At 40.1% G+C, this 17,500-nt stretch overlaps 1 protein-coding gene and 1 long non-coding RNA gene across 4 annotated transcripts in view; one reads left to right on the top strand and one right to left on the bottom strand.

Annotated features, from left to right (window-relative positions):
* LOC135099904 (uncharacterized) overlaps positions 1–17,500 on the top strand; it is a 215,250-nt gene that overhangs the window by 188,795 nt on the left and 8,955 nt on the right. The window lies entirely within an intron of this gene.
* LOC135099901 (uncharacterized) overlaps positions 11,867–17,500 on the bottom strand; it is a 91,193-nt gene continuing 85,559 nt past the window's right edge. The window contains exons 6-7 of one of the 2 annotated variants that reach the window (XM_064002572.1): positions 14,917–15,043; positions 11,867–14,059 (exon numbers count right to left, since the gene is read on the bottom strand). In XM_064002572.1, coding sequence (XP_063858642.1) covers positions 13,880–14,059; positions 14,917–15,043 — 307 coding nt within the window. In that variant the 3' untranslated portion in view covers positions 11,867–13,879. Of the gene's footprint in view, positions 14,084–14,916; positions 15,044–17,500 lie in introns of both variants that reach the window. The other variant, XM_064002571.1, reaches the window with a different exon arrangement.

The following is a 17,500-nucleotide window of genomic DNA, read 5'->3' as shown; positions in this document are numbered from 1 at the left end:
CAAAGCTAGTGTGATAGATAGTATGCCGATAGACAGCAGTGTTCCCATTGTAAGAACATTCTTAATTCTTGAACCGTGAGTTTCTTGCTTTTGATTATTAGAGTGATGATCACTTGGCTTAGAATAATTATGCACCTAAATAAATAAATAAATAAATAAATAAATAAATATATAATATATATATATATATATATATATATATATATATATATATATATATATATATATATATATATATATATATATATATATATATATATATATATATATATATATATATATATATATATATATATATATATATATATATATATATATATATATATATATATATATATATGAACTCATATATAAGGAAGTAAATATTTACTGTAGTAATAATTGATAAATCGATTACCTTGACTCACTAAATTTAGAAACATAACTTATTTGTCAATAATTTCCCCGAAATCTTACTTCCCACAAAACATGTCATTGAGTCAAGCCTCTTTATATAGGTTTATATAACAGAACACAATGTATTGACAAAATAATTTACACAAGTCTATCACGCGCGGGTGTCCAGCGTTCACTCAGCAGCAAGTCAAGGCCGAGCCAATCACACTCTAGTGAGCTGTAAACACGTCGCTGTCTATGGTCCTTCTGATTATCATGAGAAATACAAATGAATTAAGACTTTAAGTAATATAACAGGTGGAATATTCATTAATGATACCCACGACTTTTCCATGAATACGCCGTAAAAACAAAAATAAGTTTTGAACATTCACTCAGCCTCAAAAATGGTTAAATATACATTTTAGTATGGAGATATGCGAATGATTATCATAAGCCTTATGATCAGCATACAATATTGAGCAGGTCATTCACCACGACAGTCACAATGGTAACCAAGAAGAACATGGTAATACAGAGGAATACTCCACGAATCATTTAAACTTTCAAGGTAGCACTGTACATATTCGCCACGTTTTCGGAAACCATCGATTTAGGAACAAAATCAGAACACTGTTTTTTGTTGAAAACTTCTGTCTCTTAGCTCTTGAATATTTGTCATGATCTCCAGATCACTCTGGTTGCAGTCTGGTGGATGGTGTTTGTAGTATTTCACTGCTTCCCACAAAATAAATTGATGTTGGTGGGTGCTCTGACTATGCCCAGGCCACCGGTATCGTTTCAAAAATCTCCATCAAAGGCGCTCTCCCACTAGTGCTTACGTGTCCCCAGCAAAATTCTCTGACACAAGTTATGCCTCTTTATAACAGTACTGAATAATGAATGTACTGGTGATTGATAGTTCTGTTAACATATACTCTTCCGCCTCCAGCGACTTTTTTTATTTTTCCTTCATTTTCATTGTATTCCGTTCTCTGTGCTTCCTTCTTGCTCGTTGAAACAGCATTGTTCGTTCTATTTTATTTTCTCTTGTATAGTTTACCAAAAGTACGTTGTCTCAGCACCTGCACTCATTACAGACCACTAGTTCAACAGATTGTCTTCCTGTGTATTCATGTGTCTTCTTCTTCTTCTTCTTCTTCTTCTTCTTCTTCTTCTTCTTCTGCTTCTGCTTCTGCTTCTGCTTCTGCTTCTGCTGTTGCTGCTGTTGCTGTTGCTGCTGCATCTGAGACATGAAATCAGGAGCCAGCTACATAATAAGCCCTTGGTTCTCACTTTTGTATCCATGACCGCAGCTGATATTGAAATTACATCTCATATCATTAGCTTTCCATGCTCAAAATAATAAATTATACCATCTTGCGAGCAATATCCCAGGAGAAGAAAAGATTAAAGAGGATCAAGGGCGGAGTGACTCCTGAATACCTAAGATATTGCATTACCAGGCCAACCTCCTCACGGCAACCCCTGGCACCCTTGCTGTGTACCTCAGTCGTGGTATTTGATCTCCTAGATGTTGATGGGAGAACGGTAGGTATATTTGTATGGAGAAAAATGAATGATCGTGTGTGTGTGTGTGTGTGTGTGTGTGTGTGTGTGTGTGTGTGTGTTTTGACTTAAATTTATTTTTGTCTTAATTAACATATTGACCCACTTTCCAATGTGCCTCCATTTATGATTGCTTCAGAAGACACAGGCTGAACCAAATTAGATAGAGGAACCAGCAAGGATGTGTAGACTTTCAGGGTGTGTGCAGCAGACGGTCTAAGCAATAGGGTGTGGAGGGAAGGCGTGGCTGAGACTGTGTGTGTGTGTGTCAGGTGGGGGCGGGTCAGGCGAGTGGTCCAGACAGAGTGGATGAGATGGGCTGGGCAGAAGGTGGTGTCTCACGCAGAGATGGCGAGCATTATCACCCGAGTCCCTCAGGTCCAAGAGGAGCTCGTCTATATGTATGAGTGTCTGTAAATAAGTATGAGTTACAGCACCATAACTCTGGCCAAGAAAAATAGGGGGAGGAAAAAGAGGAGCTAGTAGTGGCGGGAGTGGAGTGGTGGGGATGAAGGTTCTGCTAGTGGAAAAGGAGAGGGATTGCGTAGGATTAGGAAGGATTACATAAGTTAGCCAGACAGCAACAGACCTAGTTTTTGCGTGGCTATTTGGAGACTTGCGCTGGTGTGGAAAGGTTTCGACAAAAAAAATATCATACAATACGGAAAAAATCATTAGTAGGGAGTCTATTTAATTTATGACGAGATCTACATGGGATCTACTTATTTTATCTTTAAAGAACACGTTTTGTAGTAAAATCATATATATATATATATATATATATATATATATATATATATATATATATATATATATATATATATATATATATATATATATATATATATATATATATATATATATATATATACGTATATATGCACTGTAAATAAATAGGAGTGTCCGGAAGCCTTGAGAGGCTACTATTAATTAAGGAGACAGCATTCTGTCAAACAGCCCCCAATTCTCTTCACACCAAAGTACAGGTTAACTCACTTCTTCCATGGGTGCCACTACACATACACGTTGTTACAGTCATTCTCCCAGCACTGGATTCCTGGAGCTTTAAACCCAAAGACGGCCATAAACAATCAAAGATAGCAGTTATCCGCAAATGGTCATAAGTCGAAAGTAGAAGCAGTGACCATTAACTCTGGGTCGTCTACGCGAAGTGTTATGAGAATTATATTCTGACTTTATTTAATTTATGCACGATAAAGATGATAATTATACATTGGGTATGAGTACAAACAAGCGCTGCAGATCCGGCTGGAGTTTTCTAGTAGGCAGCAGTTAAGGGTTAATCAGTCTCCTGGTGTCTTCAGTCCACTGCAGTCATGCATGTCATACAGCGCCCCGCAAGACAGCCTTGCAGCGTGACGCTACATATTACATACAGTAGTGTATTCCTCCTGCAACAGTGAATTCTGGGATGTTAGTCCCAAAGATGGTCACTAACTGTCAACACTCATGGTATCCACACCCCGGCACAGACCCACGCTAAAAGTAGTGACCGTTCATTCGAGACTGTGTATTGCAATATTTGATATCAGGCAAGTTGTTGTATGTAATAGAGACTTGAACAGAGACATTATTTTAAAGCATATTTCACATGAACCAATCGATCAAGGAATTTTGTTGTTGACGCATTCAAAAGCTATTGTCTGTTTTATTTGTGAATCAGTAACTTGAATCAGTGAATCAGTAATCGCGGTTACTGGAGATGATCTATTCCAAATGCTACAATTAACACTTAGAAATAAGTGTTGAGGTTCAAAAGATTGAAAATGGACTCCTACAATCTTGCAGCTACTCGTATTACTTTTTATTAAGTTGAAATAATCCTTAGCGCACCATTGACTTTAATTTGCTATACAATTTAAGATTCTGAAGCCATCATAACGAGCTTTTCATTTAAGTTCTTTCCAATCTCGTTTTTTTTTTTTTTAATTGTGATGATTCTGAGTTGTTCTTCTGCGTTTTATTTTTGTTTTTTACGTTAATGTAATACCACAACGAAAACTACTTGCGATATTCAAGCCGAGGGCGCACGAGCGTTATGCACGTAAAGAAATTATGTACGTGTTTTGTTAGGATTTGAATTAAAAAGCTCTACCAGCAAACTGTTGACCTTATTTGCATTTTTTATTGTTCCTCTATAATGTTGAACTGTTAGTATTTTATAATAATAATAATAATAATAATAATAATAATAATAATAATAATAATAATAATAATAATAATAATAATAATAATTATAATAATAATGATAAAAATAATAATAATAATGATTCTTATTATTGTTATTATTTATTATTATTAAGACGCCATAATAATCATCCGCACTCGATAGTGTAATATTGTTATTTACACATTTTGTGAGAACGTGGTTGTTTCCGGCGCAAAGTACTCTGCATTTTCCCTGTTGGAAGAGTAGGAGGAGAAGGAGGAGGTGGAAAAGGAAGAGGAAGGCGAAGACGAGGAGGAGGAGGAGGAGGAGGAGGCAGGAAGCTGACGAAAAAACTTGACACAAAGGGGAAGATAACAAACTTTGGGCGGATGTGGTAATACGAAAATATAAAAAGGCAGCCCCCAGAGAGAGAGAGAGAGAGAGAGAGAGAGAGAGAGAGAGAGTATGTGTGTGTGCGTGCGTGCGTGCGTGCGTGTGTGCGTGTGTGTGCGCGCGCGTACGCACGCGTAGCAGTAACATACATACCATCTCTAAAAAAGTAAACATGGGGCAGTTCTTTGGCGGTCGCCTTACCGACCCTGCCTTCTAGGAGCAGAGCCGTCACTGCCGCCACTGCCGTCACTCCCACACGCTGCAACTTCCTGCTCGCCGCTCCAATATTTTCCTCATCGGTGATCCCGTGAATTCCTTTCGTCCACTGAAACTCGAACTGGACAAAACTAATTCAGCGAGAGTGGCAGCAGATGCTCGAGCTGCCAACTGCCCTCCGCTTCCACTTACTCACCGTTCCTTTTCATTTTTTTTTTATTCTTTCATTATCAGAGACCCTTTCCATTTCCTCTACTTGCTATTTCATCGTTCACTTCTCTTGCCTCTTCACAATGGGCAAATATCTTCACTATACAATTCACCTTTGCATTTTTATCTCTCATTACTAGGACATATATTCCCCTTTCCTTCCTCCCTTCTGCAATTTGCATGTAATTAAGTAAGAGTTATGCTCGGCGCCTCTCTGGGCGTGCATTCTAACCTACTTACAGCGTCTCAGGAAATTAGATAAAATTTTCATTTTGTCTTAAACCAATGTGAATGCGAAGAACATCACTGAATCTTCAAGTTAAGGGACTCCCTCTAATATGGCTTCCCCTCGCTAAAACAAATCTTCTCCACGCTGTATGCGGCTGTCTAACCCTTTTTTATGTTATGGTTTCTCCTCTTGCTCAATGAAATGATCTGCAGCAAGTGTTTAGAATATTAATTTGAAAGAAACCACAGATAGCAAACTAAGTAATCATGTAGTTCACACTGTGTCTTTATATATTCGTTCAGTAGAACTCTAAGATTACTCAAAACAAATGCCATACTGTTCAGTCACAAATCTAATAGAAACAACCTGCATTTTTGTGTATACGCAGCAACAGTTATGCAGACAAGAGAGAAACGTTACCCCTCGATAGATCAAATATGAGGAAGTGGGGCCAATCCACGCCTGTTGTGTTAATTTAAGAATCCGGTGCGGCACTTGTGGGATGACTGCATCAGTTGTGTGAGATATGATGGTCGAGTTGAACTTCATGTGGTGGCCGCGAATGAATATAAGAACATGGAAAGAAAAATGTGAATAGTTGGCGGAGTAATGTTGATTAATAGAGGAAGAAAACTATTTCTTATGATTTTGTACTTCCCTTAGGTACTTTTAGAGAGCCAGGGAAGAAACAAGATGTAAAAAGTGCCAATTACTGAGATGTACAACACGCTGTCAAAAGGAAAGGAGCAGCATATGTATATTTTCAGTGAAAGCGTAACAAAGAAACATCCGTTAAGTAAACAAATTGTGCTAATCAGAGATGTCAAGCTCGAAAAGAGGAAACAGAAGGAGATAATTGGAGGGAAAGGGGATAAGGAAAGAAGCGCGGAGGATGAAGTAAAAATAATATTTATCTTAACTTTAAGCTAACCAACATAAAGGCATAGATAAGGATTCTTTTTATCAGTAAAGAGTGGACGCAGGGAAATTTTAAGATGGCAAATTCTTTTTCTTCGTAGTCAATAAATATCGGATATTCAAAAGAACAAAGGTGCCTCCCCTGAGCCAGATATCGTCTTAAGAAGTTGAAGTTTAAAATTCCATTACGCCAAAGTCTTGCTTCTGGAGTTTTTTTTTTTTTTTTTTTAAGTTTTAATATCGAGCAGACTGTTGTTTGAAGAGGTTTGCTTAACCATAATATTGAGGACCTCTATGATTCTGCTCTTGAGGTCGAGGTGTTCCACTTTCCCTTTACATTCTTCACCATTCCAGGTCACCACTTCTCCGGCGTCTCCTTCCCTTCGTCATTCTTTCTGACATTTTTGTTGGTTTTCAGTTTCTTTTCTGAAAAAAAAGAGAAAAAAAAAAAAAAAAAATATATATATATATATATATATATATATATATATATATATATATATATATATATATATATATATATATATATATATATATATATGAAAAAGGCCTTCTTTTACATCACTTTATCGTAATTCATATTTTTACAAGAATAACGAAGAATATGCAAAGGTGTGTAGTTGAGGAAGGGCTACCTGACCCACAAAGAGAACTGTCCTCGGCCCCTTCAAGGCCTCCGCTACTCCGCCTCCGGTCAACAGTTTCTAGCCCCTATTGATTTATCGGCTCGGTGAATCTTCTCTCATCCACATTGAAAAATTCGGCGTTGAGGAAATTGGGTCAACATGTGCCCTCCCCTGCTCCTGAACTGCAATGCCAATCGCTTAATTTTCTGCTGTTGATAGTTCCAGCAGATATTCATTTCAGCAACAAATTTCCCGTGGAACACCGCTGGAGAGTGACTTACATTTCTTCGAAATAATCTTAACAAGCTTATTAGAATTCAAAACTAACAGCGCGTCTTAAAGAAAAGTTGGATTAAAGATTTTGATCCCACTGAGTCGTCCCATCCCCTAGTGACCAAAGACGTTTACATGCACACGTCCTGCTGTGGAGGACAGGCGCTCGCTCCAGAAGCCTGAAAGAAAAGGGTAATGGCTCACTACTTCCTACCAAAAGTTCCTTCTTGCTATAATTTCGGAGAGTTGCTCAGATCCTCGTGCGAGGCTCCCCGGGAGATGGATGAGGCTCCCTGGCCATGCAGTAAGGCCTCACCAGGATCTTAAGCTCTATGATCCCGTATCTTTCTTTACATTTTCTTACTCCTTTCTCCATTTCTTTCATATCCCCTTCCCTCCCGTGTGTTTCATCCTTTTTATCCCATTCTGTCCCGTAATATTTTTATTTTCTTAGTTTTCTGTCGCTGTTGTGAATCTCAATTTCTCTCCCCTAACTTTAATATCCCATTCCTTTCTATTTTTTTTTTTTTCCGCTATTTTCATGTAGTTCTGCTTCGTAAGTTTTTTTTTTTTCTATCGATTTTATTAATTCAAATTTCTCCTCCCTTCCTCCGTCTCTTCCATGGTTCTCTTTCCCTCCTTCCTTTCCATTCTCCCCTCCCTGCCTTGATCAAGAGTTCCAACCTACTAAAGCGTTCGTAATCCTCGTTTTAGCCTCATGTCCCTGAGTAAAATCCTTTCTCTTCTCCATCCCTTCCGTCCTGCTCCCCTTTCTTCTCTCCAGCTTCCCCTTACTCCTTCCTTACCTCCGCTGTATCCTTCCTTTCCCCCTTCCCTTCATCCATCTCTCTCCCTGTCATTCTTCAGAGGGAAGGAACTGGTGTGAGTAATTAATCATTCTGCGTCGTATCTTGCGCCTCTGCTTCTTCTGTACTGTGCCTCACTCCTCAAAGTTTTCTTATCCAGCCATCACCTCGGCTTCTCTCGGCTTTTAGGCGCGGCGTGCGGAAAACGAGTGTCTTAGCAAGTGTGCTTTTTATTTTTATGTACCTTCTGGTTGTCTTCCATTTTCTGTGTGTGCGTTTGTTTCCCTGCACGCCTTTATGGTCTCTTGTTTTTCTTTGTTGTGCTCTTCTTCTTCCTGTGGCCAGATCGAGGGTGTGATTTATGGATCTTCTTCCATTTTTTGTTCTTCGTTTTTTATTGGTTGTCGTCCGGCGCGCCGCCCTTAGGCACAGTAATAGCCATTCATATTTACAACCACTGAAGGGGATAAAAGTGTATGTGAAGGCCCCAATGAAAACGGAATGTATACAGAGCACACACAGGCACGCAGCCAAAAGAAAGAGCAGGAAGCTGAGTAAAGAAGGGAAGAGGAAGATGAAGGTAGAGAGCTTGAGGCAGAGAATCACCTGGCCTAGTTAGTTGATCCATCAGCTTGTTGACCTTCCTGTCCCCTGTGGCCCCAAGACGTCACGCCGGAATAATGGGCCTTTCCTTGGGTAAGAAAGGTCCTCACTCCATCCCCGTTCCTCCAGCTCTCTGCCCGCCCTCTGGGCATAATTATCGAGACCCATCATTAGCCGTAGAGACAAGAGCCTGTTATCTCTGAGGAGTTCCGAATTGTTTTCTCCAGTGCTGGTTCGAGACAAATCCTTCGTCCTGATTCAAATCCTTGGTGGAGAGAGAGAGAGAGAGAGAGAGAGAGAGAGAGAGAGAGAGAGAGAGAGAGAGAGAGAGAGAGAGAGGTAGGGTGGGAAAGATCGTGCACATAAACGCATGAGCATATATATATATTAATACATTAATAATAATATAGTGGATGCATATTATCATAAATTTGGCAGGTCAGTCGACTGTCTATCACGCAACCGCCCCCCCCGCCCATACACACACACACACACACACACACACACACACACACACACACACACACACTAATCATCTTAATATCGTGGATGAGTATATTTCTCATTTCAACGTAATTGGCGATTTATTGAATTGTTAATGGAAAAATTATCATGTATGAGAGAGAGAGAGAGAGAGAGAGAGAGAGAGAGAGAGAGAGAGAGAGAGAGAGAGAGAGAGAGAGAGAGAGAGGTTATGTTTTAATTCTCTTTATCTTTCATCTTCATAGATTTTGTAAATATCCTATCAATATCTTATCATTATCAATATTGCAGGCACTTTTTATATGCCTTTGTTTCATATGTTTGTTTTTTTTTACTTAACATGAAAGGAGCGCTTGAAAAAGCTGACAGTAAGAGAGAGAGAGAGAGAGAGAGAGAGAGAGAGAGAGAGAGAGAGAGAGAGAGAGAGAGAGAATACCTCTGCCTTGCTCTATCTCTCTCACTGGCTTACAATTTTCACCATAACACATAATTAAGTTGCGTCACTGCGGAAACTTAGCATAAAAATTTCAGCACAGGACAAAATGCGCTGCAAGTTACATAGACAGCTGTGGTGTCTTTGTGTTTGTGTAGAAAGACCAACACATACTTTTGTTACGAGGGCTTTCCCGCACCCCGCAGTTTTTAGTATGTTCAAAGATTGCACTGTGCCCTGTCTCTCTCTCTCTCTCTCTCTCTCTCTCTCTCTCTCTCTCTCTCTCTCTCTCTCTCTCTCTCTCTCTCTCTCTCTCTCTCTCTCTCTCTCTCTCTCCTTTGTGAGCCTACCTCGTGCATGTGTTTGTGTGTGTGTGGGGGGGGGGTTGCGGTATGACAAGTACTTCCAAAGATTAAAGAGAGAAGGGAAGAGAGAGGGGGGAAATCGCAAAGATTGGCAAAACTGTTTACTTGATAATAATATAACACCAGTAGTAGTAGTAGTAGTAGCAGTAGGAGTAGTAGTAGTAGTGGTAGTGGTAGCAGTAATAGTAGTAGAAACAGAAACGGCACTAGCAACAGTACTAGCAGCAGCAATACAAACAGTATTACGTTATTTTAGGGCAAGGAGTAGGAAGTGAGAATTCATTTTCACCGAAAGTGGATGACAGGTATTAATAGGCTTATATTTTTGCAATGCACGTCTCTTTCCTTTGTAGTTTGATTAATCCGTAACGTGGAGTCAGGGAGGGACGGTCAACGGGGTACTGAGGTAAGGGAGAGGGATTGCAGCGCCCCTCTGCCAGTGGATGCACGTTATTCTCGCATGAGTAAGCATTCCCTGTAAGTCGGCCCGTCATATCACATCCCAGAATTTGAAAATGTTCAGAGAAAACTTTTTTCCTCTCCCTTTTGGTTTATATGAACATCAGTCCTGCTGCTGCTGCTCTTCGTCAAACTCGCAGTCCGTCCGTTTTACAGCGTTCCCAGCATTAAACTTTACCTTGTGTTTATTACCCTTGTCGCACATTCCTGAAAATTTAAAGACACATTCTTTTTATGATCTCGTTGATGGCCTTTTGCAGAGCCTCTTTAGGGAAGTGAGGAAGTGCGGGAACTGCTGGAACTTACCGACTGCTGCAGATTTTCTGTAAAGTTTTGAAGGTGTACTTAAAGAAAGAAGAACATTGCCATCATTCCCACCACCATGAGCGTCACCGTCGTTGGTTTCCTGTTCCCACAACTCCCGCAAAGAGAAGAGAAGTTCCTTACAATGTCTCATAACCCTTCACGTGTGTGTGTGTGTGTGTGTGTGTGTGTGTGTGTGTGTGTGTGTGTGTGTGTGTGTGTGTGTGTGTGTCAAAATATAAATTGGCAATCGGCTTTAAATAAGTGAGATGGAAAGAATCAATTAAATAAGTAATAGCAGCCGCTGGAGGCTTAGTTATGAATATAGTGGACTACTGCAAAAAACCGTTTGAATATTAATAAGAGAAGCATCGTCTAGAAACAACAAGATTACGAAAGTAGGCAGTTGCTTTGGGAAAGAAAAAAAATCACAAAAACAAGAATTAAAGCCGTTATAACTGAAATTAGTAAAGAAGGATTATTATTAGCACACCAAGTGTCACTAACGTAAAATATATGAAAGTGATGCTAAGTAATGTGATGGTAAAAAAAAAGAAAATGGAAACGGATCAGATATTCAGGCAGGCGAATCGGCATGCCAGTATAATCACATGCTGTAACTGAAGCAGAAACGACGGGAGGGAAAACCAAAAAATAATATACATTCGTCTCCGTCCCGAAGCAATATTCAGCAATAATTCGGAGATGACCTTCAGATATGGAGCCGCTGCTGGGGTGGGATCAAGGGGAAGGGATGATGGAAGAAGGGAGAGACGCAATAGTAAAGAGGAAGGAGAAAACTTAAGAAAGAAAATTTTGAGGAAAAGACGGACAGAATGTGAGAAAGGAAAGTTGTGTAAAGAAAGAAGATAAGACAAGTATTAGTGAGCTTTGCCGTGTGGCAAGGAAAAAGGGTGAAGCGGATTCCCTCACAAGAACAACATTCATATACTGAAATGAATATTTGAATTACCGATACTTGAAATATAATGCTGAAAAAAAGCGAAGGTTATTGCATACGTATATAAGTAGTACGCAAAATGAAGACATTACATTCATTATTCACTAAACAACCAGTACACTGCAGTATATCCCTTAATCAAACACAAAAATATCATAAAAGTGGACTGAAAAAAAAGTCGTAAGTTAAAAGGCGAGAGAAAAATAGCTCAAATAAGACGAAGGATGATGTTCTTGATGATGAAGGTGACGTAGAGTGTTGTCTGGTGAAAAGATTTGCCACGGCGAGGCCTGAAGTACGGTAAGGTGGTGGTGTGTCGGTAATGGATGACACCATGACAGTTATGAGACGTATACAAGAGTAATGGTGATAGTTTTGATGACAGAACAAATGATGATGATGATGATGATAATGATGGAATGCAAGACTAGATACTAGTAAGAATATTTTCGTTTTTGAGTCAAGGAAAGAACATTTTGTAGTAAATTTTATTCAGAGACCAGAAGAGTTGAGATATTCGTATTTTACAGTTTTTTATCATGAGGTGAGAAGAAATGAAAGTAATAAACGCATTTCGACAGCAGTATCTTCTGAAAAAAAATAAAATGTTAATTTTGCTTCCACTTAATACACACAAATAATGTTATTCCTATGCCGAAGCGTGAAATATTTAACAAAAAAACGAATCAGTGTTATAGATTAACAACAGCATTTATTAAGATAAAATAAAATATATATTTATTTATTTTTTTGTCTCACATAACCTTTATAAAAATTTTATCTCAATCACTGATGCCGGACAAAGGACAGCACGCCACGCCGCCAGGGGCGGAAGGGAAGAGTGTGGAGACAGACAGACAGACACGGGTGAAGGGACGCGGAGAGAGAAGCGCGAAACAGTGAGCAAGAGTAGAAAATTAAACTCTCAAACACTCACACGAGAGAGAGAGAGAGAGAGAGAGAGAGAGAGAGAGAGAGAGAGAGAGAGAGAGAGAGAGAGAGAGAGCATCCACTCTAAGTTTGTCGCATTCCCACTAAATCTGATTTATCCCAGCCGCACATCTCGCAGTCTTAAGCTCATGACTTTTGCCTTATTTTGAAACTCATACCCTTCTTGGAGTCCTTAAGGAAGTTTCTTGCACTCTTCGTCCCAGTTAATGGAGGAAGGCCCGTGGGAAGCAGGGAGGGAGGGAGGGACGGAGGTAAGGATGAGGAGTGAAATAAATCCTTGTACGTACAGTAAAAAATTACAAAAAAAAAAAAAAAAAAAGTGAAAGAACGTAACTATTATTTAACCAGTTCACTTCTGTCTTGATTATGATGAGTTCGGACCATCACTTACTCTACATTCTCATGTAAAACTGCTCCAGTCTTAAAAATTATACAAGGAATCAATATCTCGGTTATAAAAGAGGAATGATCATAAGTTAAATCTAGATATGTTCTTAAGAGATGGTAGTTTGCGATAGGAAAGATGAGATGGATGCGTTGATGGAACCCAATTATGGAATGGATAACTGTATCGTAATTAATTGGATGAAAATGGTGAGATCGAAGACAGGAACTGGTTGTCAAAACGGTCAAGTTCATTCCAATAAATACATAAAGTCAGCAATGATAAGGGTTAAATTGGAATAGAAATAAAGAATGACACTTTAGAGTGTTCGCTGTTTTTCGAATACCAGGAGGTAATAAGTAACTATACAAAGGTTTGTTGTCACATTGTATAAGGAATAGTTGTGCTTACACAAGACAGCCCAGTGTTAGGACCTGAACCAAAGACTACTGCACGGAGGCTTGTTCACTGAAGCCTGATGATGGTCGGCCCAAATTCACTGAACACATACGAGTAATTAATCATTTTGTTTCATACAACTTGTTGAGAGTGAACAAGAGAACTATGTACAAGATGAGCCACAGAAATATCAAATAAATATTGAACATACTCATATATATATTTAGATCTGGAATATATAGATTGTTTCCTAATTATATTTCAACTAGGTAACATTGCAGAGTTCTGGAAAAGCGGAAAATGGAGTCGAAGTATTGTCGTGTTACAGAATATGAAATCTTCAGTTACATGTCCATTAGTCATTACCTACGTAGGCGGTAAGGTAACCAGCAGTGCCCTTTACTCCATTCCGTTACTCAGCACTTTACAGGTCCTCACGTCACTGCCCCGTCCATTGTTGCAGAGTCTGTTCTCACTGGGCACCATCGTGACATGAAAAGGTTTCCACAGATATGAAGGTTGGGAAATGCCGAAGGTGGCACAGAATGTGGAATAAATGCGTCTTTTTTCAGTTGATATTTTCAGAAGCCGTTCCAGCGTCTGCCGTAATCCGTGTCACTTTCGCCATAGCCCTAAAGGATCACCCGAGTCTCACGGCTGAGGATTGCGAAGGGAACTCTGATGAGAGTGTGTGGAATCTGCTGGCGAAGAAACGGCCTTTCCAAGGGTGAAGGCGAAATATGTCTGGAGGACTAAGTGAATGTAGTGGCTACAGCGCCCTCCTCTTCGCTCTCCTGCAACACCAATGTGGTCAGGTTTAGAGCACTTTTGACGCGTCGTGGCGGATGCACCTCCAGGCTGTGTGACCGAGACGATCGCCCCACGAAGACTGAGTTTTGGCGAGGCCGACGGTGACTCATGTGGTGCTCCAGCTGGGAATGGGTAAGGGAGGGACGCTGGGGATAAGGAGTGGACCACGGGAATGAGGGGGGGGGAAATATTTCAAAAGTTGATTAAAGGCCATAGCACGTTGATGTCTAACTCATGTCTGCTATAGTGTTTGTTGGCGCAGCAATCGTTCGAGTCTGTGTTGGAATGTAGCTGATGAATGCTGTGGGTTATCTCTGAAGGAGAATCTACAGATATTGTTGAATATTTCAAAACATGTAACATGATGCGGAACAAGTTTCAGATGCATTAGTTAGAACACATGTTAGCGCTAAAAAGATACACTTCAGTACTACTTGTCTGGGTTCGTGATGAACTACGCAACACCGAACAAGCAGTGAAGGTTGTGGCAGAGGTTACTGACGAGGCAAGTGAAAGGAGACAACAAACACATCTCGAGCAAAACGCAAATAAACCATTAAATAATAATAATAATAATAATAATAATAATAATAATAATAATAATAATAATAATAATAATAATAATAATAACAATGACAGGTAAATAGATAAATAAATTAAATAAACATCGGGGCGGGTAATGGGATTATAGCGTCAGGCAGGACTGAGAAGAGAAAAGGAGACAATAACATTCGGACATGAGGGCTCTGGAACGACCGCAGGAAACTAACATTTGCCTATTAACTACACAGACTGACAGCTGAAGCTACAGGTTTGAAGCAGAGTTACGGGGTGGGGGGGGGGGCAGAATTGTGAATGGGGTCAGTTATGGAGTGACGGGGTTAGCAGGTTCACAGATGAGGTCACTGAGCAGCTCTACAGATCAAGTGAGGTCAGGTTGGGGATGGTGCTGTGGGGAGGATTCCTGCGAGGGGGCTACCTTCAGGGAGTTGATGGGGAGGGCGCAAGGGTCTGCCATGGGGCACGATGGCCGGTGCTGCAGGAGCTGCTGGGGCGCCTCCTTGTACGGCTCTTGATATGGCTCCAGCATCCTAATCTTTCCCCATCTGCAATAGAGAGAAGAATACGACTGAACTCCTTAGAGACGCGAAGGAAAGAATAAGCTCGAGAAAATGAGGAAAGAGCTCCAGTAAAAGAAATAATGACCTGACCATATTTTTTTGACACAGAAACTCGGATAATTTTCGAGAGCAACTTTATTCCTTTCACGCTGCGGAGTTGTCCACCTCCCTGTCCCAATATTTTCGCTTGACTTCACGAAAGCCAAGTTACTAGTTACCAGTAGAACACGCACGTCTATTAGGCGTCAGAGATCAGTGAAGACGGACACACACTTGTGTTCGTTTCACGCTGCATTGTCTGGCTTTATGACTATTAGTGCTTATCATTTTGGAAGCAATACCGTAATGTTTCAGTTGTGTACCATGCCGCTACCATTAATCCATTTGGAGTTGTATTTTATTATATTATGTAATCAAATTAATTTACAAAGAAACTCAAGAAGCCACTCATGTTTAAGGATGTATGCATATTTTTTGTTCGGTTTTATTTTCACAAAATAATATATACATATTGCCGCATGATCCAAAGTGGCCATACATTTCTGATAGATGAAAGCCACTATGTAGGTGGTGAAAACACTGACAGATGAAAGCCATTGTGTAGGTGGTGGAAACACGCAGGGCCTCCACACAGCCAGTACTCCAAAGCGAGCACATTACTGGCCCCTTTCACAAAAAAAAAAAAGACAATGGTTCGACGAGACAGGATGAGAGATAGATAGATATGTAGATAGGTAGATAGATAGATAGATAGATAGATAGATAGATAGATATATAGATGGAGCGAGAGAGAGAGAGAGAGAGAGAGAGAGAGAGAGAGAGAGAGAGAGAGAGAGAGAGAGAGAGAGAGAGAGAGAGAGAGAGTGTGTGTGTGTGTGTGTGTGTGTGTGTGTAAAATTGTACCCAGATTATATTTCTTGCTGCAAGTTGATGATCATCGCCATAATACACTAGATACCATAGAACAAATAAAACAATAATAATGATGAAGACAGCCTTAGAATTGTTTTGTAAACAGAAACACTGACAAACAAGGGAACACAAAGTTTGTTGCGATCTGTTTGGCGTCAAGCTTCTTGACGCAGGTCGCCTCCCTCAGCACAGCAACGAAGGACAAGCCAAGCGTGACGCGCAATGCTCTCAACGCCAACTATACTGCAGCTAATTAGTTTGTTGGCCTGCCTGATTTTCTAGAACGTGAATGTTCCGAAGGTGCATAATTCATCTGACTCCTCTCAATTAGCATGTTTGATAAATCAGGTCACTTTTTTGCATCTCTGAGACTGCTTTGGCTGTCACGTACTACACATATATCAGTAATGTACCAGTGATTGTCTTACCTTTGTCATCGACGTCTTGAGTTTGTTTCTCACATGGAGATGGAAATTATCTAACGCTATTGGCAGCAGTTTACAGATTCAGAAACAATATACAAACAAATAGTAGAATGATTAATCATAATTACATTAAGTCCAACCAAAAATTAGGATTGTGGGCAACAATGTAAAGATGTTTCACATGCACTACCAAATATCAGTTTCCGGCAAGCTCAACGACAGTGGAATCAAATAAATACACATTAAGATAATATTTCTGGAAATGGCCTTTGGGATGCTCAGGAGGCTTTTGAAGAAGAAAAAATTACAAGCATACACTTTTCAAAACCTCCGCACAATAATGTCTCACCGTCCCGGCACCAACCATGCTGAGTATACTACAATAACATTATATTCTATGACTGTCGCTTTGTACCCAATAAGTTCAACAACGTCGACCATGATGGAGATGATCGTTACCATTATGATTCGTAGTGCAGGATGATACGTTAGGAAGTGAAGAAATCTTAACAGATTCTCAAGGATTGACATAGTTTTTCAGAATGGATCCACCAAAGGAGAGCAATAATGGTTGCAGGAAGTAGAGGCACAAACGAGTATACTGGTCGCCTTATTAATATGAATATTTACCAGCTAACATTTAGATGTAACTCAGCTTCAAAGACAAGGAGAAGATGTCATTAGCGATACTGTCCCTTACTCGGGTGCATCAAAGGTGCTCCCTTTGTTCATGAGAACTTTGCTTTCCTCCGGCGAGCACAGACATAATGGTTCGTTATTTACATAATCAGTCTTGTAATTATAGAAAACGTGTAATTTATCTTGGTATAAGATATCTCTATATCTTGTTTTAATTCAATTTTAGTAATGTAAAGGAGGAGGAGGAGGAGGAGGAGGAGGAGGAGGAGGAGGAGGAGGAAGGGAAGGAAGTGGCGGCGACAGCGGCGGAGTGTTCCATTGTGAGGGGACAAGACTGGAGCGGCTGGTTTGGGACCAATTATGGACCATGGCGTCGCGGTCTCGTTACCTGAAGGCGTGTTGCCAGCATGATGATATGGCCCCGGCTACTCATGCCTCCTCTCCATTCTCCTTCTCGTTCTCCTGT

Source organism: Scylla paramamosain, chromosome 4 (assembly GCF_035594125.1).
Source record: "Scylla paramamosain isolate STU-SP2022 chromosome 4, ASM3559412v1, whole genome shotgun sequence".
Taxonomy (NCBI): Eukaryota; Metazoa; Arthropoda; class Malacostraca; order Decapoda; family Portunidae; genus Scylla; species Scylla paramamosain.
The sequence above is the reverse complement of the archived record's forward strand: the minus strand, read 5'-3'. Positions and strand labels throughout refer to the sequence as shown.